A 27,714-nucleotide genomic window follows, 5' to 3' on the forward strand; every position below is an offset into this window, starting at 1 on the left:
AGTAGTGTTGTGAACCAGGGTTGACGTGCCCAAGTAGGAGCCACTAGTATCAGCTTGAGGGACTGTTGCCAGAGCTTGCGTACTACGAATGGAATGAGTGGGAGAGGCGGAAAAGCGTACGCAAATCTGCCTGACCAGTTCATCCATATCGCATTGCCCTTTGACTGTGGATGGGGATACCTGGCGGCGAAGGTTGGGCATTTTGCGTTTTCGTGTGTGGCGAACTGGTCTATGTCTGGTTGACCCCATTTGTGGAAGAATGGGAGTAGGACTTGTGGGTGTAATTCCCATTCGTGGATTTGCTGTGTCTGTCGACTCAACAAATCGGCAATTTGGTTGTGAACCCCTGGAAGGTGTTCTGCAAGTAGGTAGATGTTTTGGGGAATTGCCCATCTCCAAATGCTCTGTGCTAGGTGTGAGAGCTGGAGAGAGTGTGTCCCCCCCTGTTTTTGTATGTAATACATGGCTGTCATGTTGTCCGTCCGGTTTAGGACAGCCTTGTTCTTTAGATGGGGTTGGAATTACTTCAACGCCAGGAACACCGCTAGAAGTTCTAGGTAATTGATATGGAGCAGTTTTTGTTGTGTGGTCCATTTGCCCTGAGTGGTTTGTCCTAGGAGATGGGCTCCCCACCCTGTAAGAGATGCGTCGGTTGTCAGCACTATCTGTGGAAGAGGCTCTAGGGACGTTCTCCCTTTGGACAGGTTTATGGTGTTCCACCATGTTATTGAGCGATGAGAGCGCTGTCCACCAACACCAGATCGGAGAGTTGTCCGTGAGCCTGATTCCACTGGCGTGCGAGACACTCTTGTAATGGACGCATTTGAAGTCGCGCGTAAGGAACAATGAAGACGCATGAGGCCATCATGCCTAATAGTTGCATGAACACTCTGGCTGGAAGAGAGTGTTGGGGTTTGAATTTTAAGATGAGAGCTTGTATGTTGGTTGGGCTGGGGTAAGCTATGGCTTTGGAGGTATTTATGGTAGCTCCCAGATATTGATGTATGTGGGAGGGATGTAGTTGAGATTTGGGATAATTGATGGTAAATCCCAGGTTGTGTAAGACTTGGATAGTTTGGTGAGTATGTAGAATGCATTTGCTGAATGAATTGGCTTTTATGAGCCAATCGTCGAGATAAGGGAAGACATGAATTTGTTGTCTCCAGAGATGTGCTGCTACTACTGCTAGGCATTTTGTAAAGACTCTGGGCGCAGTAGTCACTCCGAATGGGAGGACAGTAAACTGATAGTGCTGTCCGTCCACCACAAATCTTAGGTACTTCCTGTGAGGAGGGTGCATGGGAATGTGAAAATAGGCGTCCTTGAGGTCTAGTGTGGCAAGGAAATCGCCTTGTTGTAGTAGTGGGAGCACTTGTTGAAGAGTGATCATATGGAAATGATCCGAGTGAATATACTGATTGAGTAGTCAGAGGTCGAGTATGGGTCTTAACGTCTCGTCCTTTTTGGGGATTAGGAAGTATAGAGAGTATACTCCTGTGCCCTGATGTTGGAGTGGAACTGGCTCTATTGCACGTTTTTGAAGTAAGGAAAGAACTTCTTGCTTGAGGAGTGTAAGATGTTCTTGTGACATTGGACGATGTCTGGGGGTATGTTGGGTGGGGTATCTGTGAGTGGTAGGCAGTAACCAGATTGGATAATTTGTCTTACCCACTTGTCTGTAGTAATGGAGTTCCAGACATGTAGGAATTGTATGAGTCTTCCCCCGACAAGTGGAATGGTCTGGGGGGAGTGGAGGAAAGTCATTGTTTAGTGGTGGGGAGGTACGAGTGTTGGCATTCCCTCGACCTCTCCCTTTAGTATTGTTTCCCCTATATCCTCCTCGAAAATATCCTTTATTGGGGGATGTTTGCGTAGAGGTTTTGAAATTGGAGGAGGTGTCTGTTCCAGTATTTTTGGAGGCTCCTCTATAGAAGGAGCGTCGAAAGGAGCCACGTGTTTGTGGAGACTGTAATGCTCCCATTGACTTAGCAGTCTCGGTATCCTTCTTCATTTTTAGGTCTCGCGAGCCAAAGGCTCGAAGAGACATTTTATATGTGGGCTTCTCAAAGTGCTGCCGTGGGCTCCTCTGTTGCTGACATTCCCCCCTCCCTTCTCGCCCAGCCCTTCAGCAGTGTCGACACTAGCGGCACGGGAGCCTGCGCCTCAGTCAAGGAGCTGCACTGTATATTATACTCTATTATATTACAGTATATATTACATTAAATTATATAACATTACATATATTACATTAAGTTATATTACATTACAATATGTTATATTACATATTATATTATACTATATTAGATTTCATTATATTACATTACATTAAGTTATATTACTTTACATTAGTTTATATTACATTATATGTTATACTATATTATATATTTTCTTATATTAAGTTCACTGGACACTGCAGAGTTATGGAACAAGTTATTTTATTCGGTCAGGAGAAAATCCCTTTGCACCATCCCAAGCCTGAAGCAGGCAACAAAGGCCGTGGCATGATTCAAACCATGAGAACCCCAGTATGGCATAAGGACTGCACAGGGCAAACATCCGGCCAGCCCAGAGGCAGAGCTGCGCAGGGCTCAGAAGATTAACCGAGCTGCACACTAGAACAAGTATATTACATTACATTGTAATATACGCAGATTTTAAGCAGACTGTGAATGAAGCATTTCTACGGCCTGTGAAAGGGACATGCAGTGTCTCAATCACTCCCGTTCTTCCTTCATCCCTTCTGCAGTCTCGCGACACTTGCGCCCTTCTCCTTACATCTTTCTGAAGCCCTCCATCTGCGCAACTCATCTACTTTCTCTTCAGCGTCCTGTTTTCACTCTCTCCTGCATGTCCGTCCTTGCATCTCCTTGACTTTACGGATCTCCCCCACACACACCGCACCCACTCACATGTAAACACTGCATTTTCTTTCACTTTCGCCCTGTCAATATTTGGACAGCTGTGTGCCTCCTTCACACACAACAATTGGCACACCCCACCACTGCTCTGTGTGCTCTGCAGAGAGGTCAAAGATTGGATGAGCACCCACTCTGAACCCCTCTATCACCTGCTTTGGGGATCTGAAAAATCCTCACTGCCTTGGGCCTGAACTCCACGGCTCACAATCACGCCTGCTATAAACACCCACCCACAACCTGAAATCACACACATCTACTGGCGACCCTTTTCACAATACACCATACACAGGAGTAATTTGCCACATGAAAAACCAGAAACACAACATCCGTGAAAAAGCAAATACTCTTAGGAAAGGCAAGATTAAGAAACATTTGAAATCTTAACACAAACAACATCACAGCTCCCACCTGAGAGGCCAGGGTCTTTTTTTCCCATGATGGACTGATAATTGGATGGGCATTAAGGAACATCTATCATCTACCCATAGGGTTTTCTTTGCTCATTTTGTTTGCAGTCACACTGCTTTATTTGTCATGTATCTCTGTGTGAACGTGCACAAGCACCGAGCCCCCTTTGTACAGCAGCACACATTTAGGAAACTTATTTGTGTGTCTGTCTGCATCATTCATTGTGTCTTGAATTTTTCAAACTTCTCCTCTGATGATTTTTGTGGAAATCCATAAAAGAACAAATGTATTACACAGAATCCTCCATATGTCGCATCCAGAGAACTTTATTTGGCCTTTTCTGTAGAGTGCACTTTTTCTAGTTCTCTCCCGTGTTCTGCTTCCCACTCACCCTGTTTCCCATCCCATAACACCGTGCTTCCCTTCACCCTGCTTCTCATCACCGTGCTTCCCTTCACCCTGCTTCACGCTGCTTCTCATCCCTGCCCCAAGTTGGTTCAGTGCTGTCCTCAGCCCTCCCTGCTTTTATTATGTTTTGTAAAGACCTCTCTAGGTCCAGCCTCGTAGGGAATGGCGCAGCCGCTAAGAACAACAATACCAGTGTACATTCTATTTTACTTTTTTCCATGCTATATATATTACATCAATAAGCATTTTTAGGTCTCGAGAGCCAAAGGCTCGAAGAGACATTTTATATGTGGGCTTCTCAAAGTGCTGCCGTGGCCTAAAGCTACAGTGCACGTGAAAGTGCACGCGCGCAGCGCCATGTGTCTTTCCTCCGTAGCGATCGTAATCACGATCACTTTCACTTTCGCGGGCTCCTCTGTTGCTGACATTCCCCCCTCCCTTCTCGCCCAGCCCTTCTTGTCACCTCGAATCTAGCCGCCCCCTCCCCCCACACGCAGTTCCAAAGCAGGCAGTTCTGGCCATTCATTACGCCATCTCTTCGTCTGTCCCCGGCGATTTAACCCAATTTCTGTCCCTTAATCATCGCTTCTTTCCTCTTATGTATATCACAACCTATTTTTTTTTTTTTTGTGGCTCAATCTGTTCTCGTCTGTCCCTACCTGGTCCTATGCACACTGTTTTTTTCCCATCCGTGCCTGAGACTGTTTCCCTCACGTGCTAACCACTTCTACACATCACCGCCGCTCTCCTTTTCAAAAACGTCTCGCTCCCCGGAACTTTTTCACTGACTGTCAAAAGGGAAAGAAATTGAAAGTGTCTGGTAGAATAAGGCAATGGACTAGATTACGTATGAGGAGAGCATGCCCCTCGTCACCCTGTCTCTCCGGCATGATATCCCATCGAGACTGTCAGCTGTCACTCCCCCACGACACCCCTCAGCTTATCTGTTTATAAAAGCGTCTGCGAGAAGGGACAGCAGGTGCGTGCGTCTGTGTAATCGCGCGCACTTTACCCATGATCACCCGCGGAGGGCGCGCGCGACTCGCTCAAACAAAACGGCTTGATGTATTAACTTTTCCATTGTGTGTGACTACTGACCGCGGCGCGGGTTCAAATCCCAGGATAGTTTTAGGCAATGAGCCCTGTCTGCTAGGGGTGGCTGCTTGGTGGGTCTGAAGGAAAATGTTAGGCACTCGTAAAAATTTAGGTCACAGGGTCGAAATGAGAGCACAAGTTAATATTTACCGATCTGCTGCACACTGCTGCATCACTCACTGCTGCATGCTGCACAACACTGCTGCACGCAGCACACTGCTGCACGCCGCACACTGCTGCACGCCGCTGCACGCCACACAGTGCTGCATGCCTCACACTGCTACACGAAACACTGCTGCACGCCACACGCTGCTGCACGCCGCACACTGCTGCACGCCACACACTGCTGCACATCACACACTGCTGCACACCGCACACTGCTGCACGCCTCACACTGCTGCATGCCTCACACTGCTGCACGCCTCACACTGCTGCACGCCTCACACTGCTGCACGCCGCACACCGCACACCGCACACTGCTGCACGCCGCACACTGCTGCACGCCGCACACTGCTGCACGCCGCACACTGCTTTTATGCGAGTTTATGCTACTGACATTGTAAATGACAATGCCTTTTATTTGTTTTAAAACCAAAACATAAATAAAAGGCATTGTAATTTTACAATGCCAATAGCTCAAACTCTTATAAATGCGAGACCTATTGCATTGCAAATGCTTGTTTCTAATGCAGTATCTACTGCTGGCCCAAATAACTGTTCTTGGTTGAAAGGGTGATTTAATATTGCAGTTTGTACTTCTGGCTTAAAGCCTGAAATACGTAGCCATGCATGGCGTCTAAGTAGGACACTGGTGTTGATTGCCCCAGAGGCAGTGTCCGCAGCGTCTAGTGTATATTTAATTGATGCATTGGATATGAGCTTTCCTTCTTGGATGAGGTCATTGGCCTGGGACTTATACTGATCTGGTAAGTGTTGTAAAATGCCTTCTAATTGATCATAATGAGCCCTGTCATAGCGTGTCAGCAGGGCTTGTGTGTTGGCAATACGCCAATGGTTAGCTGCTTGTGTTGCAACCCTTTTAACTGAGGCCTCTAATAACTTAGACTCTTTGTCTGTGGGCGGTGTGTCTCCGGTTGTTTGGGAGTTAGCCAGCTTCCTGGCATTAGAAACCACAAAGAGTCTAGAGGGAGCTGTCCTTTAATGTAAGCAGGGTCCTCTGGGGCAGGTCTATATTTCTTTTCAATTCTGGGGTTAAGTACCCTGGTGCGTACGGGGTCATTAAAGACCTTTGCTGCGTGCTTTATGACCCCTTTGATCATAGGTAAGATTTGAACTGTTTTTTGAGACTGTTCAAACGTGTCAAGCAAGAAATCTTCTTCAGACGCATCTGAATGTAAGGCGACGCCATGATTAAGTGCTGCCCTGTGGATGAGTTGCCCGAACCCTAGGTGGTCATCGGGGGGTGAGGGCTTTGAAGGGTATGGAGTATTATCAGGAACATCAAGTGGTGTGTATGCCCAGTCGTCTAAAGGTACTGTGTCCGGATTTGTGAAAGGATCATTAGGATCATAAAGATCATCCGGATTACCCCCTCCCCCGAAGATATCATCATCATCCTGTGGAGGTGGTGTATGTGCAGGAGATGGTAGAGGTAAAGGAGGTGGAGAGAGGGGGGTGGGGTAGGAGGTGGTACAGGAGAAGAGGGACAAATGGGCGAAGTGGCTGAGTCCTTTGTCTTTTTAGGAGCTGTAGAAGGTGTTGAGTCCAGCTTTCTCTTTTTAAATGTCACAGCTGTGACATGTCCCGTTTTAGGATTAATATAAATTTTCCTTTGCGTGGGATCAGGGTGGAAAAGCTCATGATCCTCAGTAGTTGGCTTTGGTGTCGATTTTTTGGGTTCCGATCTATGTTTTGGATGATCGGCAGTCTCTTTTCCAGTATGGCCCTTAGCTGGTTGTGCCAGCACCGATGAAGTTTTCGGTGCCGGTAAAGTTTTCGGTGCCGGTAAAGTTTTCGGTGCCGGTAAAGTTTTCGGTGCCGGTAAAGTTTTCGGTGCCGGTAAAGTTTTCGGTGCCGGTAAAGTTTACGGTGCCGGTAAAGTTTACGGTGCCGGTAAAGTTTACGGTGCCGGTAAAGTTTACGGTGCCGGTAAAGTTTTCGGTGCCGGTAAAGTTTTCGGTGCCGGTAAAGTTTTCGGTGCCGGTAAAGTTTTCGGTGCCGGTAAAGTTTTCGGTGCCGGTAAAGTTTTCGGTGCCGATGGTGTTTTCGGTGCTGAAGATGGGTTCGGAGCCGATGATGGCTTCGGTGCCGAAACAGGATCTTTAAGCTTGGGAGCTTTCGATGCCGATTTGGCAACGGGCCTTGGTGTCTGCTTCGGTGCCGAGAGGTCTTGCGTCTTCGGTGCCGAAGGTGGTGGGGGTATAGCAATATGTGGTTTACTCGGGCCCGAACCACTGGAAGGCTTGTATTTCTTCGGAGCCGGGCTGGAAGGCGGGGCTTCTGAAGATTGTTTTCGGTCTCGACTGGGGCCAGCTGGCGAAGTCTTGACCGGTGCCTTTTTTGGAGGGGTGAGGGTAGGGGTCAAGGTACTCACGCGCTGCCCATGAGTAATGGGGTCGTCTGAGTCCTCTGCTTCAGATATAATCTGGAGTTCCTCGGAATCTTCCTCCGGGACATCGGGGCCCTCGTCAAAGATGTCCTCTGGTTCCGGAGCAGGTCTGGCCATGATATGGCGTCGAGCTCTTCGATCCCGGATAGCTTTCTTGGATCTGAATGCGGCGCAGGCAGGACAGCTGGACTCGTCGTGTTCCGGCGAGAGGCACAGGTTGCAAACCTGGTGGTGGTCACTGTGCGGGAACTTTGCTCCACATTGGGGGCATTTTTTAAAAGGCGTCCTTTCCATGAGCCGTATCCGGAACCGGTCCGATGAGTGGTCGATGTCGAGTGAAGTGTAAATTTCTCTTCGAGAAGCTTGTTTTTTAAAGTTTTCAGCCGGAGCGGAAAAGTTCATCCGAACCCAATGGCGGAAAAAAACAATCTGAGGATGGAGTGGATGCCCATGCGCACTGTTGTCCAGAGGAATAGTCACCTATCTCGTGACCAAAAGGCTTCTTCCGAAGACAACAACAACCTGCAATCATCCGAGCCCAACACCAGATGGCGATCTTATCCTAAGTGTGTGATCTGCAGCTCATATGCCTCGAACCATTGGATACTAACAGCAGGGGATCTTGCTCTTGAACCTCCTATAATTGCTTACAAAACAGGAAAAGAAAACTGAACGATCATTTGGTTCGGCTGCAACCCCATCTCCCCAAACAATAATCCACACAGTCAAATCAAGCCTCTTGTGGCATAAGCTGGATGCAGTGGTAAGCCACTAGACAGAGGAAGAGATGATCAGACTCAAAACCGCCTTAGAAGTAGAAATGAACGTAAAAAATGACCATTCCAACAAACAGAAAAAATGTGATCACTGCAGAATCACAAATTGCCAGCAACCAGGAGGCAAGGAAAGGAATATATGGATACAATTTCCGGCCTCATAAGACAGTTCTGCTTGTTTGCTAGTAGCAGTTTTCCCTCAAATGTGAGAAATGACAGGAGCTTGATGCAGAAGTACCAAATGAAACACTTCTGATTGTGGTAATTGTAATTTTTGCAAAGCACATCAACTGTGAGAGAATTATTGTTATGTTCATTTCAAAACATTTGCAGGATGTCCAAACCACCATCAGCACAAAAATATCCCTGTGACAGAATCTGCAAATCTTTATATCTGCAAATATTGTGGTTCCAACTTAGCATTAAATTAGGGTCTCAGTGCTAACTTCCTTTTGTTAACTGAAATGAACCAGATATGCACTGGTGTTTCATCTCCAAGCCCTCCAATTCAGCACTCAAATCAAAACACACTAGATCAGTGCACAAAGAACAGCTTATAAAACAACAACACCCATATTGATTGCATACTTAATAGAGAAAATATGATCTGTGTGTTACTCACAGGGTGGTAGATGTTGAAGAATCCCTTACATGTCGGAAGTCTGTAGTTCTCATCAATCCTATCCAGCCCTCTCACAGTGAGGAACATGCCGATCGGAGAACCTAAGGCAAAAAAAATCTTGGGTTCAAAGTCCAAAGCCTGGTAAACCAAAGACACCTGAGGAAACAAAACAAAAACACTGAGATAGTAAAAATAGGAGAAAATTAGGGCATGTGGGAATATTTAAGAGATAGGAGAGTATCTTCAACTATAAAACAGTCCTAATTCTATGGGTTCTCAAAAAGACACAATTTCTATGATACTGAGCCAAAGCGCACACTGAAATAGGTATCACTTTGTATGAAATCACCAAAGAAATTAATAAAGTTCATGCTAGAAAATCAACTATACAAATGAGTTAAGAGGCAACAACATACTGACACCACTCATTCTAAACAACAAAATACAGAAACCCTCAGAAGCTTACTCTAGTGCATAAGTACTCACAAACATTTTCCCAGGGGCCACAAATTTGGTCTGTGATGTAACCGTAGGCCGCATTGATAACAGCAAGTTGGCTGTCAGGGTTTGGGGAGGGGTTTGAGGTACGGTAGGTGTAAGGGAAGCTAGGCGAATACATCTAGGGCTAGATTACGATGTCGGGCAGACTTGAGTCTGCCCAACATAGTCGCGGTCTTGGGACCGACTGACCGACCAACCTCCAGTCGGCGGTCCAGACACCGCTATCATGATGAGACCACACATGGTGCGGTCGCATTCTCCCATTTCTCTATAGGAGCTTGTGTTACAGCCGTAAACCGTCCGTAAAATAATCTCCCACAGAGAAATGGGAGATTGTGTTAATCCCACACCCCGTTGCAGGCACCTCAAGATGCCTGGCACAAGGTGCAGGGATTAACAGGGGGGCACCATAGGTGCCCCCTTGGCCCCCAATTGGAGGCCGCAAGGAAAAGGGGGCCCTGCTAGGGGCCCTCAACCTGGCTTTCCCAACAGGCTTCCCATTTCGGAAGGCCCAGCATGGAAAGGCTGTGGGAAACCAAGCATCGTAATCCCGAAGGGTGAAACGCCTTCCTATGGGAACTTGGGCCAGTCTACTACTGGCTGACGGACTCCTGGAGCCAGTTGGAAGCCAGCCAGAATGACTGGCTGGTTTCAATTCCGACCGGCTGTATTGTAATCAGCCGGTCGGAATTGAAACAGACCAGGTCAGTCGTAAAGCCTCTGATCTAAGGTCGGAGGCTTTACAATGAGACCGTAATAGGCCTCTAGTGTCTGAACTGCATATTGTGAACCCAAAAACTCGGGATTAAGCCCAGCTTCTCCACTTAACCAAATTGTGTAATCCTAGGCAATACATGTATTTCACTTGCCCTCCTTTTTCTTGATGATCACATATGAGGACTGCCAAAAAACATGACTAAGATGGGTGCTGTACAAAGCCTTCTGCAGTGTTTGGTTTAATAAACTATATGTTGTTTATATATAATAGAAAATCCCTGCCCCCAAAAATTACACATAACAACTGACGTGCCTCTTCGTAAACTATTGGTATTGTTATCAGGATGTAGGGAAGAATAATGTTCCTCACTTCATGTTTGAAAACTATCACTTTATAAAAAAATACTTCTCAATACACTGATAATCTGAAGTACTAAGGTGAAACAGTTCTGCATGTTAATGAATTATTAACAGACTTTCATACTTTTACTACAAGATGTCTTTATGAATGAAGGTGTTCCTAAAGTTAAGTGGTTTAGGAAACGTTAGTTACTTGCTTTCTTTAACTAAATTAACCTTTATATATGATTGCAGGTTTATTTAACATTTTTTATGTTAGTGTAGAGTCACGTAAACATGAGCCCAGTGCTGCTCAACCAGGGGGCCGCATGTAAAGGTCACGAGTGCCGCATGCGTCCCCGGGCCATACTTTGAGAATCCCTGCTCGTGTCACTGCACTGGCCATATCACCTAAGGTCAGAACCAGAAATGTGATAAATGATCAGAATCCCATGCCATACATTGAATTGTTTTGGTTGATATCCTATAATATGGCTTCCATAAACTTCCTTGAGCCCTTGCCCTCTGCACTGATAGCTCAGAGGCGTATGAATGCAAACTAACAAATCACAGTCTGGGCAGCAAATGAAAATCTCCAGTTGGCATTAAAACAGACTACTGGGATCAGAGGGGAGGGATGGGGGATTTTATGAGGTGCAGAGCTGGTACATGCTTGGTTCTCGCTATCCGTGAGAACAGAGCTTACACACTCTCAGTGCATCCTCAATATATATGAAACTTACCAGCATTGTGTACGAAGACTAGACACTTTTTTGTGGTGCACTGTCACAAGAGAAACTCCATAACTATGCAAAATATGTATCATCTGAACTTCACTTTTTATCTTCTGCCCTCTGAAATGTTGTCAGAACACGCCACATATTTTCTTTCAAAAACTATCCATTAAGGTTATATCTGTTCATTGCTACTAAAACATTATAATCAGAGAGAAACAACGTATATCTTGCCTTTAGAAATGCCACTCAGTCACTCAAATTCCAACTCCTGCTAAAAGTTCTTTGAGGGACCACATTGGTACCTAAATATTAAATATACAGTTTTGGGTTAAATTAAAATTGTTTTGTTTAAAAATATATTGAATATGATTTTATCAAATAAAAAAATGGTAATACTCTTAAAATAGACCTCAACATAGAGCTCAAGGCAGAGGGCAGCAATGTTGGTAGTATAATAAGTTTTGTGTTTACCAACATCACTTAAGGAGCTAGTGTGTTCACTTATCACTGGGTTTGGCATGATGAAGTATCTACCTGTGTATACCTTCTAGATACTGCCATTCTACTCCGCTCTGCTTTTCTCAGTCTAGGTTAGTATGTTTCAGTACATTAGTATACAGCTGTACATTGATGGCAATTGACTAACTTGAAAAAAGGTGTCTGTTTGATGCATCTAATGTGTTATTAATATCATACTTCCGTGTAAAAAAAGTCCATGACTCCGATGAACAAAACAAAACATGTTGGCTTGTGTTAAGAAATAAGAATTCTGTTTTAAAAAATATATATTTGTACGGATTTTTTAATACTTTCATTTTCATAATGTACAAAAATAAGCTTGGAATTGGAATGCAGAAACAATAGTAATACAGAACCAACCACTAGCAACAAAGGCATAACAACCCTTAGTTTATAACAATATCTACATGCATACCTGAGGCCTGTGGCGGTATTAGCTAACCCTTAAACAGAGGCAATTCTTATCAACTTAGTTTCAACACAACACTTTTTAGCGCAATGTCCAAACCTTACACTTCAGTCTCTAGATCAATACCTCCATCACATTACACTCATTTATATTCAGACTTCATATTTCATTCACAGAATCTATGGATCTGGGGATATAGTAACTGCTGTATATACATCCTTCAACGTATCAAATTCTCCTCTAATTCATCATCTATGTGGACCAATTTTAACCAGATCCCCTCTGCTGTTGCCTATTCACCTACATCTTTGTTTCACCTTTCCAGCTTTGATGTTTCTGGACTCAACCAGTTTACAGCTACTATGAATAAAACAACGTTATTATACATTTTGACTTTAGTTTTAAAATTAGCCCAACAAATAAGCTTCTGGGGGCATTGCAACTGACAGTCCAATATCTGTCTGACACTTGTTCCCAGTACTGCATTATTCAGGGACATGTGCAGGTCATGTAGGTGAATGTTGCTCCAGCAGCATTACATTGTATACATATATCTAATTTATTGCAGGCTATTTTGTGCAGAATCATAGGAGCGACGCATGTACTATGTAATATTTTAAACTGGAACAAGGAGAATCAAGCATTACTCAATGCAAGCATTACTCCAAGTCTTTTCCTATTCTTTAGTATCAATTCCTATCTCATTTGTATTTTATTGCCAATATTGTCTGCGGAAAATCTGCTTAAGTATCCCTATAGAATTCTGTGACTTTCCCACTGAGTGATAGCACATCTTAGGATGTTATCAGAGTGTTCAATATCTATGTGACCTGTGGGACCAGTCATCCTAATTATTTTGCCACATTGTAAAATTTGCCCCAGGCCACCTGAAAGACCTCTTGCTTCCTCAAATGTTACAAATGGTCAGGTATCCAATTTCTGCGGGTCCTACCCTATTCCATCTGGAAATATTGATGTCATTGGTTGCTTGATTAATGTGTGATGGAGACCAAAGTGGCACTGTTTGTTTCATATTGCTTTTCACAGTTCAGGTTCACTGTCAAGTTGCAGAAGTCTTACCTGTCCTGTGCCAATGTCAAAATATTCAAAGTCCACATTTACAGAGGAGATCGAGACACCAACGGGGAGCTTCCGCTTGGGCAGTCCATGCAGACGACCTGTCTCTGAAGGGGTCAGATGAGCAGCCTCCTCCTCCTTCATTCTTTGTGCAGCTTCTTCCTTGGCCTTCTTCTGGGCTGCTTTGTTTTCTGCCTCAGCTTTCCTCTGTTCCTAAAAACAAGGCAAGAGGGTTCAACATGATCAAAGAGATGTGGGTACACACCCAGTCCATCACCCAGTCCACTGCTATTCTCCCTTCCTAACAAAACACAGTTATTTAAAGCAATATGTTGTATTCTGATGCTTTTGACAAAGAGTAAACGACCTACACACACCCTCCATACTACGTCTTCCCTTAGACTCATTACAGTGAGAAGCATAACACTCGGAACCTCAGATCATCTTATTTTAAGACTGAAAGGAATCGGCACATATAGTGTTGATGTGAGAAATGTATTAGTAAAGGGGTTGACAAAAACTCACATGGCAAGGAATGCAGTTACACACTGCCTCTGCCCTACGTTTTATGGAATACTAAAGATTTTCAGCCCCTAGATTTGATAATCATTGAGCCCAATGGGGATGTTGCAGACATCCAATCAAAATTCACTCCATAAACCTTCTTCTAGTAAAGCGAGGTTCGTGCCCCCCCCCCTCATATAAAATAACACAAGAACAGAAAGTTGGTGAAAGTTAAACGTAGTGCAGAGGCACAAGCCTTTTTAGGTCGAGCCTGGCGCAACACGCATGCGCTACTCTAGGAGATTACCTTCTGGAATCCGTCTGCACTTTTCAAGCACTCGTGCTTGTGGCGGTATCCAACTTGCGGGAGCGCGCAGCGGCGCGCAGGGACCATCTGTTTCCAATTAGCGTGGCCGCGCACGCATCTGCACTTTTCAAGCACTTGTGCTTGTTATTTTATTATACATGTTGGTGCCAGTTCAAGGATGCAAGGGCCTCATGCCTGCTGCTTTTAAGGAGCTCGTAAGCGTTACCTCCGAGGAGGTGATTAATGCATCACCGGAACCCACTAACGAGCCCCTTGTGTTCTCCATGATCCACAGTTCATTTCCCTGTGGACGCGCGCGTCTGCACTTTTCAAGCACTCATGCTTATTTTATTATACATGTGCTTGTTATTTTATTTTACATGTGTCACGAGTCCACCGAGAACTGCGGAGGCACTGTGTGTAACGAGGAATGGTGGGCATTCTGACGAAGAGGACTCTCTCCTCTCTTCACAGGCGACGGAAGGTACGCCTTGGATGGAGTACACTTCTCCGGCCGGCCGATCAGCCGATGTATCCCTTTAACTGGGCTCAGAAAGAACAGGACCACGCACGCCCCTGACTACCATGTCACCCACAACGAGCTAATGGCATAGGACCAGCCTCCAAGAGAAGGACCCTTAATGTGGAAACCCGGAAGACGCGAAGGCGAGGAACCGGCATCGTGGATGCCAGAGGTGCTGAGCCCCAGAGGAGACGGCATGTTACCAGGACCAAAGGAAGCAGAACAGCAGGGACCCGGAAAGCCAGGAGGCCAACATCCTCTATTTTTCTTTTTTGTGTTTTGTGTGCTCATTGCCATGAACCTGCCCTGAGGTAAAGTTGTCTCCAGGAGGTCGTTTGGAGACTGCCAGACTCGTTTATCCCTACCCCCACTAAGGACGAAGAGCAAATTCGGACTCTTATTTGTTTTTGTTGCTGTGAAACTTGGAAATTACCAAAGAAGAATAAAACCAGCATAAGAAAAACTCCTCCGTTTGTATCCTTGCTTCTCTTGCATGGGTCCCGACCCACAAATTTGGTGGAGAATGCAGGCATAAGCCATTAGTACTGAAATAATGGACGCAATTATACAGCACTCAATTAAAGGACAAGAAAAATTGGAATGGGCAGTGAAGCGCCAAATGACGTCGACCCAGGCCAACAGGGAAATATTCAAGAACACAATGGCTGCACAAATGGAAGGACTGCAGAAAATAGCAGAAGAACAAGCACACGTGGGAGGTAAATCAGGCAAGAGCATTCCCCCTAAACCCGCCTGGCATCTCTCTGCAGGAGTACATCCCCGGTAGAACCCGGATGCTTTTATGCTCAACTTTGAACAAGCAGCCCGAGCATGTGGATGGCCAGGGGCAAAGTGGCTCTTCTTTCTGGCCCCTCTACTAACGGGTGAGGCACAGGCAGAATATCAGGTGGCTAACGCCAGTGGGGGGACACCTTGTAACAAAATTTAAGCTATAATCCTGGATCATCTAGGATTAGATTCGAGGTATTTAGGGTGCGCTTTCGCAAAGAAAAAGGAGTCCCTGGAGAGAACCCAAAAAGCCCTCTTCTATAGACTGAAGGCTGCAGCAGATAAATGGTTGAAGCCAACCAAAAGTAGTAAGGAAGAGATCATGAACGAATATATCTAGAACAATTCTTAGAAGCACTTCCATATAACATGCAAAGGTGGCTTCGCAAACATAACAACCTCGCGATTGCGCAAGCAGTGGACATGGCCCCACTTTTTCTAGGGCCCAACCATGAACCATCCTCTGGGAAGCCGACAAGTCAAATCAACCTCTCATGGGAAAGGGAGACAAGAAAGGCCCTGTTCGCTCTGCAACAGAACCCCCAAAGCATCGTCCTTCCAGACCGGAGGGTCTGGCTTCACAAAGTCCCCAGTGTTTTGAGTGTGGGGAGTAGGGACATATAGCACGAGCATGTCCCAACCAAAAAAAATAAACTGAAGAGCCCATTTGTTGGAAACCGGGCAACCGGGTTAGCGGTCACCAGGTTCCCAGCACAATGGTAGCTTGGCTCGAGCGGTTGGGGGTCAGGCACCGTGTTAAGCGTACGTCACACCCTCACAATAACCATGCGTTCATCCGTTCCAAAAACGACACTACACCGTAAAAATTATGGAAGAAAAGAAGAAAATATATATGTCTTTATCTTATTTTCTCTTAGTTGCAGGCTTCACATCATAAATACAATACAATAGGATTTTCCTTTAAAAGAACAGGTCAAATAAACAATACTACTTCGAGGTTTCAACAAATAGGTTCAGGTCATAGTTAAGCAAGGAATAAATAGAGGTGCAATAAATACAGATAGCAAATAAATACAGTCAGACAATAAATACAGTGCAGGAATAAATTAGTGAAAGACAATAAGTAAAGCACCTTCAATAATTAAGGTAAAGAAATCAATGACAATTACAGATCAGATCACTTTCATGAGGTAACTTGGTCTTACTTTGCCCATACACAGCTTGTGGACATTTGGGTGGCATGGGGGTGTCCCACCTAGATTGGCCAAGGCTGGGGCTTAAGCTGAGGCAGAACGAGGGTAATCTAAAGATCTGGCCCTCCAAACTACACAGCCCCTCACAGAGGTCACTGCACCAGTCTCAGTTCACCCCTGGCACTCCCAGGCTGGTCCTAACACCCCTCTAGCCCCTAGAATGGTCTTTTAGGGCTCCCCGGGGCCTTAGACGCCCCCTCTACCACTTACTGTCCCTTCCACGACTATCGGCTCCGCTCGGCGCCGTGTCGACGCCGTGAGGCAGCTCCGGATCGATGTCGCTGGGCGGCCTCGGTTCGATGTCGCCACTATCGGCTCCGCTTGGCGCCGTGTCGACGCTGTGAGGCGGCTCCGGATCGATGTCGCTGGGCGGCCTCGGCTCGATGTCGCCTTCCGGCGTCGCAGGGACACGGTCTCCCCGCTTCCGGGTGTCTCCGGAGTGCGATCTCCACTCCTGACCTCCAGCGCGCTTCACCTCAGTTTCCGGCGACTCCGGAGGGCGGACTTCACTCCCCCGTCGACGCCTCACCTCGACCTCCGGTGCCTCTCCACGACCTCCGTCGGCGCCCTCACCTTGACCTCAGGTGACTTCCTACTCGACCTCTGGTGCCTCTCCACGACCTCCGTCGGCGCCCTCACCTCGACCTCAGGTGACTTCCTACTCGACCTCCGGTGCCTCTCCACGACCTCCGCCGGCGCCCTCTCTCGACCTCTGTCGGCTCCGGGTACGACGTCTGCTTTCTATCAGCGCCGCTTCTCTACCTCAGGCCCCAGGTCTCCAGGCTTCTCGACGTCAGGACTCCAGGAGGACACCGCTGAACAGGTCAGGAGCTTGCTGTTTTTCCTCTTTAAGGCCTGTTCCAAATGTTCAGATATTTAAGATGGTTCTTCTGGTCTTGGTCCCACACAGGGCTTTAGGCTGGGCTTGGTCAGTAGGGACTAGCATCAAGGGTGGGTTTCTGGACCCCACTCCAAGCACTGGTTTCCACCCCTGCTGCCTTACTCCGACCTCCTTCTATCTCTGTGTCCTCTCTCCTCTCCAGTCAGATGCCAACTGCCTCTCTAAGATGGCCTCCCAACATTCTAAAACTGCCTCCCACTATCCCAGGATTCTAGAATGTTCCAGAAGGTTCTAGAAACCTCCAGTGAGTTCTGGTTATGTCACAGGTGAAAATGGGTGGCCACCATTTTGTGTCTCAGGCCCTCAGACAGAAGTTCCAGGGGTAGGGAAAATGGCTCCCTGACCCTGCATCAACACTAACAAGTCTGGTGGTTCCCAAAAAAGGAAAAATTATAACAGGGTTTGAGGCAGAAGTGGGACAAAATAAATAATGATGAGGAGGGACCACCCAAAGGGCTGACAGGTCTAACACCATTGAAGAGGGGTTTATCCCGAAATCCATCCTCTATACAGCAGAGTTTGGCAATACTTTTCGTGTAAGTGTACTGGTCAATGACCGCTGGGTTAACGCCCTCTTAAGACTCTGGATGTCGGCAATCAGTTATACAAGCAGAGCTGGTCAAGGAATCCCAAATCCTACAAGAAACCCTGGTCCATATACGCTGTGTACATGGGGACATTAACTCGTATCCTGTGGCCAACCTGACCATAACTCCTAGGGGTAACTCTTCCTATACCATCAGGGTAGAGGTATTGAACGACGTTCCCGAAGAACTGATAATAGGGACTGACAATCTTGAGTTTGTGAAGATGTTTGTATCCATAGTCAACGATAAGGAGATAAGTAGCCAGAAAGGCCCAGCTCAACATGCCCTTATTTCCCCTGAACCTTGGCTTCTTGACAGGAACTTTAAGTTTAGCCAGTCCAATGATCCAACTCTCCAAATGCTTGGCATAACGCCCAAACCAATACGGACAAAGACCCCCTTTCCTACCCCTGCTTCATTGTGATAAATGGGTTATTATATAAGAAGGGTTCAACTGAGGACACTCCCCAATTAATGGCTCCTTTGCCCTTTAGGGAACAAATCCTCTTCTTCGCACACTCGCACCTGACGGCCGGACACACTGGAACAGAGAAGACCACAAAAAACATCCTGAAACACTTTTAATGGCCAGGAATCTATGAAGACATTAAGAAATACTGTCAGGAATGTGCCATATGCCAGAAAAGGAATCCCTACAGGCCCCCTCGAGACCCCCTGCAGCCCTTACCAGTAATAGGGGCTCAGCTTGAAAGAGTGGGTATGGATCTCATTGGCCCCCTCCCTAAAACCAAAAAGGGTCATCCATACGCACTAGTAATTGTGGATTATGCCACGTGTTACCCCGAAGCAAAACATAGCCAACCAGTTAATGGAGTTATTTTCCAGAGTAGGCTGCCCACGTGAGATTCTAACTGACCAGGGCACTCCTTTTGTTTCAATGAAGGAAGTGTGTAAAACCTTGGGTCTTAGCCACCTCAGAAAATCGGTATACCATCCCCAAACTGAAAGTCTGGTGGGGAGGTGTAATGGTACTTTAAAACTGACCCTCAAGAAAATGCTACAAGCCGAAGGTAAGGAGAGGGACCAGCTCCTGCCTCTACCCCTATTGGTTATTCACAGCCAAGTCGAAAGTAGCCTTGGGTGTTCAACCTTTTAGATGTTGTACGGGAGACAACCCCAAACTCTTCTGGAAATGACAAAAGAGGCATGGGAAGAGGAAGAACCCAACAAGGCTAAAGGCTTACTTGAATACACCCAGAACCTGAAGTCCAAGATAGGAAAACTAAAAGACCTTGCCCACACCAATCTGGAGAAAAATGAGATAAAACAAACATACTACTATGACAAAGGGAAAAAGTGGAGACGACTAACCTTAGATGACTGGGTTTTAGTATTAATGCCATCCTCCATTAGTAAACTAAAAGCTGAATGGCTAGGTCCGTATAAAGTGGTGGGGACTGTTGGTAAGACATCCTATAAGATCCAGATGAAACCATCCCGTATCCAAACATTCCACATAAACCTATTAAAGAAATTGTTGGGTCCGTTGCCAATAACAAACCATCTACTGCTTCCCAGCTCCAGGGAGTCCCCAACTACCTTAAAACAATTGGTCATAAATGAATTCCTGCTCCCACCACAGAGGCAGGCCCTAGATTCCCTCCTGGGTTCTTGCGCCCCTATTTTTTTCAGACAATCCAGGACAGACCACATTAGTTAAACATTCCATCGTGACCACTCAGTGGGCACATTGTAAAACAGCGACCCTATCATATACCAGCTGCCCGGAGACCAGCAGTAAGTGCAGAAGAGTTAGAGTTGGGAGTGATACAACCTTCCAAAAGCGACTGGTCCTCACCCATCATTTTAGTCTTTAAACCAGACGGCTCCATTCACTTTTGCATAGATTTTTGAGCAGTTAATGACATCTCAAAATTCAACTCGTATCCCTTACCTAGAGTGGATGAGTTAATAGAAAAACTGGGCGATGCACGATACATCACCATGCTGGATCTCACTAAAGGCTACTGACAGTTACCCTTAAAAGAAGCAGATCGAGAAAAGACCGCTTTCGTTACCCCCGACCGGCTATTCGAGTTTAATGTTCTTCCCTTTGGACTCCATGGAGCTCCCGCCACTTTTACAACGCCAAATGAATACCGTTCTCCGTGATTATCAGGCCTTCTCATCGGCCTACTTAGACGACATAGTGATATATAGTCCAACTTGGGAAGACCATATACAACACTTACAAACGATATTCCAGGCCCTCCAAAAAGCAGGTCTTCACATTAATTCAAAAAAATCCCGGGTGGGGTTCCACTACCTGGGATATGCCTTAGGAAACGGCATGATAGCTCCACAGGAAGAAAAAGTGAGGGCAATCGTAGATACACCTTTCCCATCAACCAAAAGGGAGGTCTGAGCCTTCTTGGGTCTAATTAGGCTATTATTGACGATTCATACCCCATTATTCGGAAATTGCAGGACCCCTTACCGATCTTGTACGCAAGACTGGAAAACACAAGGAGTTACAAAGCCCTCCCGAGGCAGCTAAAACAGCGTTTTCCCTATTAAAGGTGGCTATAAGGGGGGGTGTGGTCTCGCTATGAATGGAGTGAAACATACGCCATGAGAGCTCCTTCAGGCCGCCACCGTTAGAAGCCTTTCAAGCGGAAGCTGGGACCCTATCGGCGCTGCAAAACAGGGAACACGGTGGCGGAACGGAAAGGACACCTCCTGTGATGCGAGTGACGGCCTTGGACAGTCCGTTGCGGTGGCATAGCTCTTTTCCCCTCTGCAACCGGACCCGGCGGCAGTGGCCGCCATCTTCACCTCCTGAGCCCCTTCGAGTGGTGAACGCTGCCATCCGCCCCCACGGGCCCTGCTGGCAACTCCGCTACCCTGCGGGGGGCGCCTGGCCCCGTATGGGTGTCCGCTGCGACTGGGGTGCTGGCGAGTTGCTGGGGGCTCCGATGTCCTTGCCTGAGACGGCCGCAATCTTAGGCCTCATCATCACCCAGGGCGAGGCTGGCCCGAGTGCAGCTATCGTGACCCCCCCCCGGGACTGCGGCCCCTTCCTGCACCGGCTGGTGAGCTCGGGCGGCCTGCGGCGATCCGAGGGGACGCCTGGAGAGCCCTAATCCACGAAAGAGCTGCCTACGTCTTCATCAAGACCCGGCCTGGTGAGTCTGAGACTGGGCGCGGGCCTGTACCTCTCTTTGTCCTTTCTGCGCCACCTGTCCACTGGGTCACCTTGGCGCCGATGATCTGTGTGGGTGAGGAGAGGCGGCGGGGCTCCCTACACGCTGCAACCCTGCTCGGCTGAACATCCTGGGCCGGGCACCGCGGACCGCTCATTGGAGACTGCTCCCCGCTGGCTACCCGCTTTCCCGTGTATTAGGGAGTACTTTAGTCCTACCCCGGCGGTGGGCTGGGGAACCCTCCTGTGGACTGCTGCCTGCATTCTTGGGAAATCAGCCGGACCGAGGCTTTCAGTAGCCACGACTGCCGCCGCTGGTGGGCCCCTTGCGCACCTTGGACTCCCGGGGCCACACTCGTTTGGGCGGGGACGCTGCCATCTAGTTGGATCACCTTGATGCTGGGCTGTCTGCTCTGGCGTGTGGAACCCGGGCCGCGGGGATTTGCCGCTGCTGACCTCTACGCAGAGGGTGGTCTTTGCTATTCCTCCTGGTCTCCTCAAGGCCGGCGCTGCCCGGGTGGGGGTTGCTCCCCCACCCCTCACCGCCTAGTGTCTCCAACGCTGCTGCTTGTCCCCTTGCCTTGAGCGCTGTGGCCCCGACCTGGTCCCTGCTTACCGGACTTTTCCTGACTTACCTGCATCACGCTTGGCGTGTGGCCCACAGCGGCTCTGACCCCCACAACTGGGTCATCCGGGGACTGATCACTCTGGCGACAAAGACACCTTCTGCAGTATCGCCCCATGCAAAGTCACTTGCCTCCCATCGACTGTAGAATCCTGATCACTGTGCCCTTTGTGGGATCCTGCGTCTCACCAGCTGGGTGCTGTTGGTGCCCTTGATTGGCCTCCCGTGCCCCTTCGCCCAACTCTGCCACCTCGACTGGCGCCAAGGAGTGTTGGGCCCCGAGGGGAGATGACGCGCACTAAGTCGGTGAAGGACTCTGCGGCACCTCCGAATTACAACCCGGTTGCTGCGCTTTGGAATAAGCCGAGCACTACTGCTTCTGGAGAAATGGCATCAGCGATTGGAGGAGACTCAGCGCCGGTCACCCAGTCCTTCATGGCCAATTTCATGATGGAGCTCAAGTCTGAAATAGGCTCCTTGCGGTCAGAGGTCCATTCCTGTGTGCGGGAACTCAGGAAAGAGGTCACCGCTATTGGGGAAAGAGTGGATGTCCTCGAAAAGACCGTGGACGCGCAAACGGAGGACCAAGAACACCTCTGGCAGCGCCTGACAGCCCTGGAAGAGCAGCATTTCGATTTACAATTAAAGCAGGAGGATTTGGATAACCGGAGCCACCATAACAATCTCCGCCTTAGAGGGATTCCTGTCGGGCCGAAGGGACAGACATCATGACTTTCGTTGCCAAGCTACTACACGATGTCTCCCCACCGGCCTTGGACCGGGTGCACAGTGTTTCAGGCCCTCTCAACCGAGCGGGCCTTATCCCTGACATTCTAACCTGGGTCTACTTCTTTACTGAAAAGGAGGAGATTCTTAAAGTGGCGCGCTCCAAACCGGAGCTCACTTATAACGGTGCCACCATACAAATCTTCCAAGACCTTGCACCCACTACGGCGCAAAGATGCCGGGATTTCAAGCCAGTGACTGATAAGTTGCGAAGTCTGAACATCCAGTATCAATGGGGCCACCCCTTTGCGCTTATCTTTCAGTGAGAGTCTAAGCGCTGGATGGTGCGATCCTTCCAGGAAGCGGCACAACTTCTATGTCTCTACCTTATGCCGCCATCAAGCCCAACACTCCTACCCTCCCTCACTCGGGAGACAGCAAAGCCGTCCTGGTCCAAAGTGCGCCGCCCTAGACGCACGTCACACCCTGGTGAGCAATCCTCCTCGCTAGCTAAACAGGAGATAATCCAACATATTCGCCCATGGAAGAGAGCCATTCCTCAGCTAGCTCTCGACCTTCTACACCCTGAGACAACAGATGCACGCCTCCCCCCGACCTGATCTGAGGCGACGCTCACACCTGCTACCTGGATATGAAGCATTGGCGCCTCGCCCTCCAAATTAGTGCCCTCCCAGCTCCACACAGACAGCACTGGCAGCGCGCTGGGTTGTCTCTCTGGATGACACACTCTAAGCTTGGAGACCCACCCCCCCTCCTGCTCCTGGGAGAGTGACTTCTCCGGGATGACCTGTGCCTTTGGGCCACGATTATCCCTGGACTGGAACAGGACACTGTTGCCCTGTTGGCCAATGTTGTATTTTTTCTATTTTTCTTTCTTATTCTATCCTTCTTTCCCTCTCCCTCTTTCTTTTCTATTTTATTTTATCCTGCGGCGGGTGGGGATGCTCCTCACAACTACCCCTCCTCCTCACCGGGAGTGCCATCCCCCTGCCCTATCCTCTCGCTGCACCGCCCCTCTCCCACGTATGGCGTAACAGGTTGCTCAAGACCCTAACCCAAACATGGCTACTGTCCCCAGCTTCAAAATCCTGTCTCTTAATGCTAAGGGACTCAACTCATCTAATAAACGTCATCAGATATGGTGTTACCTCCTGCAATAAAACCCAGATGTCATCCTCCTGCAGGAGACCCACCTGGTGAAGGATGATGTTCCTCGCATGGCCCACCCTCGCTATCCTCTTCAGTTTTGGGCTACAGCCCCTTCAAAAACAGCTGGAGTGGCGATACTCTGTAGACCTGGCATCCGGCAGAGGGAATCCAAAGTATTTTTCAGCCAAGATGGCCGCTTCGTCAAAGTGGGGGTCGGGATCGGACACCGCTCTCTCACTCTGTGCAATATCTATGCACCTAACCAGGCACAGGACCCCTATCTCCGGGCCCTTCTGCAGGATCATATACCACAGACGGACCCTTCACTGATCATAGGGGGCGATTTCAACATGGTGTGGGATGCTACAATGGATCGCAGGGACGGCTCATTTCACGGGACAGGGGCCATGTCCTCGGCCCTCAAGTGACAGTTGTCGGATCTTGGCCTACTCGATTCTTGGTGCTATCATTCTCCCGTCGCACGTGATATTTCTTATTTCGCACATGTGCACTGTTCCTACTCGCATATTAATCACATTTTTATCTCCCATGCCTTGATCGGCAAGTCGCTAACGGCCTCTTTGTCCGACATCTCTGTCTCGGATCATGCCCATGTCAAACTCCTCCAGCAGGATCGGGCTACACGCGCTCCTCGAGCGCCCCACTGGCACCTACCTCAGCACATCCTTCGGGATCCAGTGGATGTAGCGAGCCTGCGTGATGCCATTGGGTTGTATTTCGAAACTAATGACATACCCAAAACACCCCTTCCCTGTAGTGTAGGACACATTCAGGCCATGATCCGCGACCATATCACGTCTATCGCGATTGCACGGGCACGAGAAGCGCACCTACTGGAAACCAACCTCTCTAGGGATATCAAGGCTCTTGAGAAACAGGACCTGGAACACCCCTTACTCGCGCACAAAAGACACCTGGCAACCCTCCGAGGCCGATTGCGCACTCTTCGCACTAATAAAGCTGAACGGGCTCTTTTGGCGTTGAAGCAGCGTTACTATGACGGGGAGACAAGGTAGACACGGTCCTAGCTTGCAGGCATGGGCAGCTAAAGCACACATAGCTAACGTCCAGACTGGTGCTGGCACGCGGGCTACCACTGAGGCGACCAAACGCGACGCCTTCCATACATATTACTCATCACTTTATGCCGAAGCCACACCACCTCGGGACTGGGTACAAGCTATCCTGGACGAATGCACCTGGACACGATCAGTCAATACCACGGTCAACAGCTGGAGGAACCACTTACCCGAGAAGAGCTTGCGAGCGCTCTAAAAGACCTCCTCCCTTGGAAAGTCTCCGGGCCCGGATGGCCTCCCCCTGTCCTTCTATCGCCTCTTCCTGCCCCAGCTCCAGACACACTTAGTACATCTTTGTAACTCTTTTACTGACAGTGTGGGCCATCTCCCTCCATGGGGCTGGCGGAGATTGCCAGCATTCCCAAACCAGGTAAGGATCTCACTCTCTGTTCGTCCTTTAGCCCCATAGCCCTCTTAAACATGGACCTAAAAATGTATATTAAAATGCTGGATAAGCAACTGGATCCCCACCTACCCTGCCTCATTGAACCTGACCAGGTTGGCTTTATCCGGCATCGTTAGGGCGCGGACAATGTGCGTCGTATTGCACACCTCGTGGGGAAGGCCCATCACTGGAGCATACCTGCATGTTTACTATCACTCGACGCAGGGAAAGCGTTCGATCGAGTGGACTGGACCTTCCTTCGGGCTTTCTTGCACAAAACTGGGCTGGGCCCGTTAATGATGGCCCGGATCATGGTCCCCTATCTTTCGCCACAGGCCCGGGTGTGGGTTAATGGTCAACTCACGGATCCTATCTCCATACATTGTGGCACGGATGGATGCCCTCTATCTCCCCTGCTGTTCGCCCTTGTGGTGGAGCCTCTGGCCATAATGATCGGACAAGCCCCCGACATCCACGGCATCCCCCTTGGAGGCCAACAACAAAGTGGCTCTCTTTGCGGACAACCTGATTCTCACGTTCTCCCGCCCGCGCGTCTCTCTACCGGCACTCCTCTCTTTGCTACGGTCCTTTGAATTGGCATCTGGTCGCAAAATTAACCACAAGAAGTCTTGGGCACTGAACCTTTACGATCCCGAAAGATGAGATCCCTACACTTGAGTCCCTCGTCCCTTATCATTGGGCCACTAGCTCCATTGGCTACCTGGGACTCCAATTGACTCCCTCACTCGCCACATGGCCCCAAATCAACTGGCAGGATTGCAAGAGAGCGGTTATGGAGGACCTGCGAGTTTGGAAGCCTCTTGGCTGGGCCGCCTGAATGCAATCAAAATGTCGGTGCTTCCCAAAATTTTATACCTATTCCAATGCCTCCCCACTCCTATTCCGCAACACCAGATCCAAAGTCTTCAACGCGAAATCACTAACTTCATCTGGGGCGGAAGCAGACCGTGTTTCTCCCCAAAAATTCTTATGCTTCCGCGGGACAGGGGCGGTCTTGCATGTCCAAACTTGCTAGAGTACTACTGGGCCTCCCACTTACGCTTCATCTCTGAGTAGATGGCGTGGGAGAGCGAAAAGGTCTGGTTCCATATGGACAGAGCAGTGACTGGAAGATCCATTTGGGACCTCCCCTGGGTACCCCGGACCTCACACTCACGTAGCGCCTACATTGCCCTTCCCACCAGGACAGTACTTGACATCTGGGACAAGGTGGTTGTCACTAGGGAACTTACTACTTTTCCGTCCCCCCCACACCCCAATCGCTGGGAACTCGCAATTCTCACCTGCTGTTAACCCCCAAGTGTTCTCTAACTGGTTGGATGGTGGGTGTAGAACGATTAGGGAGCTGTTCTTAGGCGATACATTTAAATCCTTTGATCGGTGCAAGGAGGAGTTCCAACTCCCGGAGGGAGTCAGACTACAATACATACTGCTCCATCATTGGGTACACACGTCCTCCTTGACTCAGGCTGCCACTCAAGCGTTTACCCCTTTTGAACGCTTGGTACGCTACTTTGATAATTCTAAGGGGCTCATATCCCGGACCTATCATGTTTTACAACATCCTCCGCTTGCTACTCTACATGCATATCAGCACCAATGGCACTCCGCCGCCTCTTCTGAAATCGCCCCCACTCAGTGGAACCGCCTGTGGCGGGACATCCCGAAAGTTTACCGCAGCTTGTCCCAACAGGAAACTGCATATAAGATTATGACATGTTGGTACTACACCCCCCTTCGACTGCACAAGATGTTTTCCGCCACCTCTCCTTTGTGCTGAAGATGCTTGAACTCCCCGGGTGATTTCCTCCACATATGGTGGGCCTGTCTGCTTTTGACCCTATATTGGAAAGAGGTCCTTAGCCATATCAAAAAGGTGCTTGGCTTCCACCACCTGAAACTCCAGTTACAGTACTCCTAGGCCTCAAACCTGACAAACTGCGGGTCTGACCCGCAGCGATAGGCATATTGCCCTCTACATGTTAGGCGTCGCTAAACAACTTATTGCCCTGTACTGGAAGAAAGCAGAGATCCCCCCAATTAATATCTAGTTCACGCGTTTATGGCACACTGTGACTATGGAATTGCTCACCGCGCGCTTGCAGTCTGGCGACACTCACTTCACCAAATTATGGCAGCCACTGGTCACTTACCTATGTAAAATGGAACACGCGCGTCTTCAACCCCCGAAGCTCCGGGCCCTAGGCCTCTTTGAAGACGCTGTGTGTCCTCCCAACCATGAAAGATTATCTGCATACCCCGTCTGAACTCATCCTTGCATCAGTCACTGTGCGCTTAAAAAGGCGAACTGACTATTCTACGCCCTCACACTACCCCCCCCACCCCCACCCTGCCACTCCTTCTCTCTTTGCTAATGTCATTGGTCACAATCTTTTCGGCTTCTTCTTCTTGCATTTTTCTATTTGCCCTCCATTCCTCTGTATTTGTTCCCTTCCCTTTTCTGCCCTCATCTCCTCTTTAAGTTTTTCTGTCGTCTAAGTTACCTCTAATGATTTCTTGTTGCTCATCTCTTTTCTTCTATTTACGTTGAGTCCTTTTTTTTTGTGTGATTGAAGGCTCCTCATAACCGAGCTTTGACGCTGT

General features: G+C 48.4%; 1 protein-coding gene across 1 annotated transcript in view; it reads right to left on the reverse strand.

Moving 5' to 3' along the window:
- SEC23IP (SEC23 interacting protein) overlaps positions 1-27,714 on the reverse strand; it is a 339,277-nt gene that overhangs the window by 103,225 nt on the left and 208,338 nt on the right. The window contains exons 13-14 of the mRNA XM_085602809.1: positions 13,099-13,308; positions 8,797-8,952 (exon numbers count right to left, since the gene is read on the reverse strand). Coding sequence (XP_085458935.1) covers positions 8,797-8,952; positions 13,099-13,308 — 366 coding nt within the window. The remainder of the gene's footprint in view (positions 1-8,796; positions 8,953-13,098; positions 13,309-27,714) is intronic.

The sequence above is a fragment of the Triturus cristatus genome, chromosome 1_2 (assembly GCF_964204655.1).
Source record: "Triturus cristatus chromosome 1_2, aTriCri1.1, whole genome shotgun sequence".
In the NCBI taxonomy this organism is placed as follows: Eukaryota; Metazoa; Chordata; class Amphibia; order Caudata; family Salamandridae; genus Triturus; species Triturus cristatus.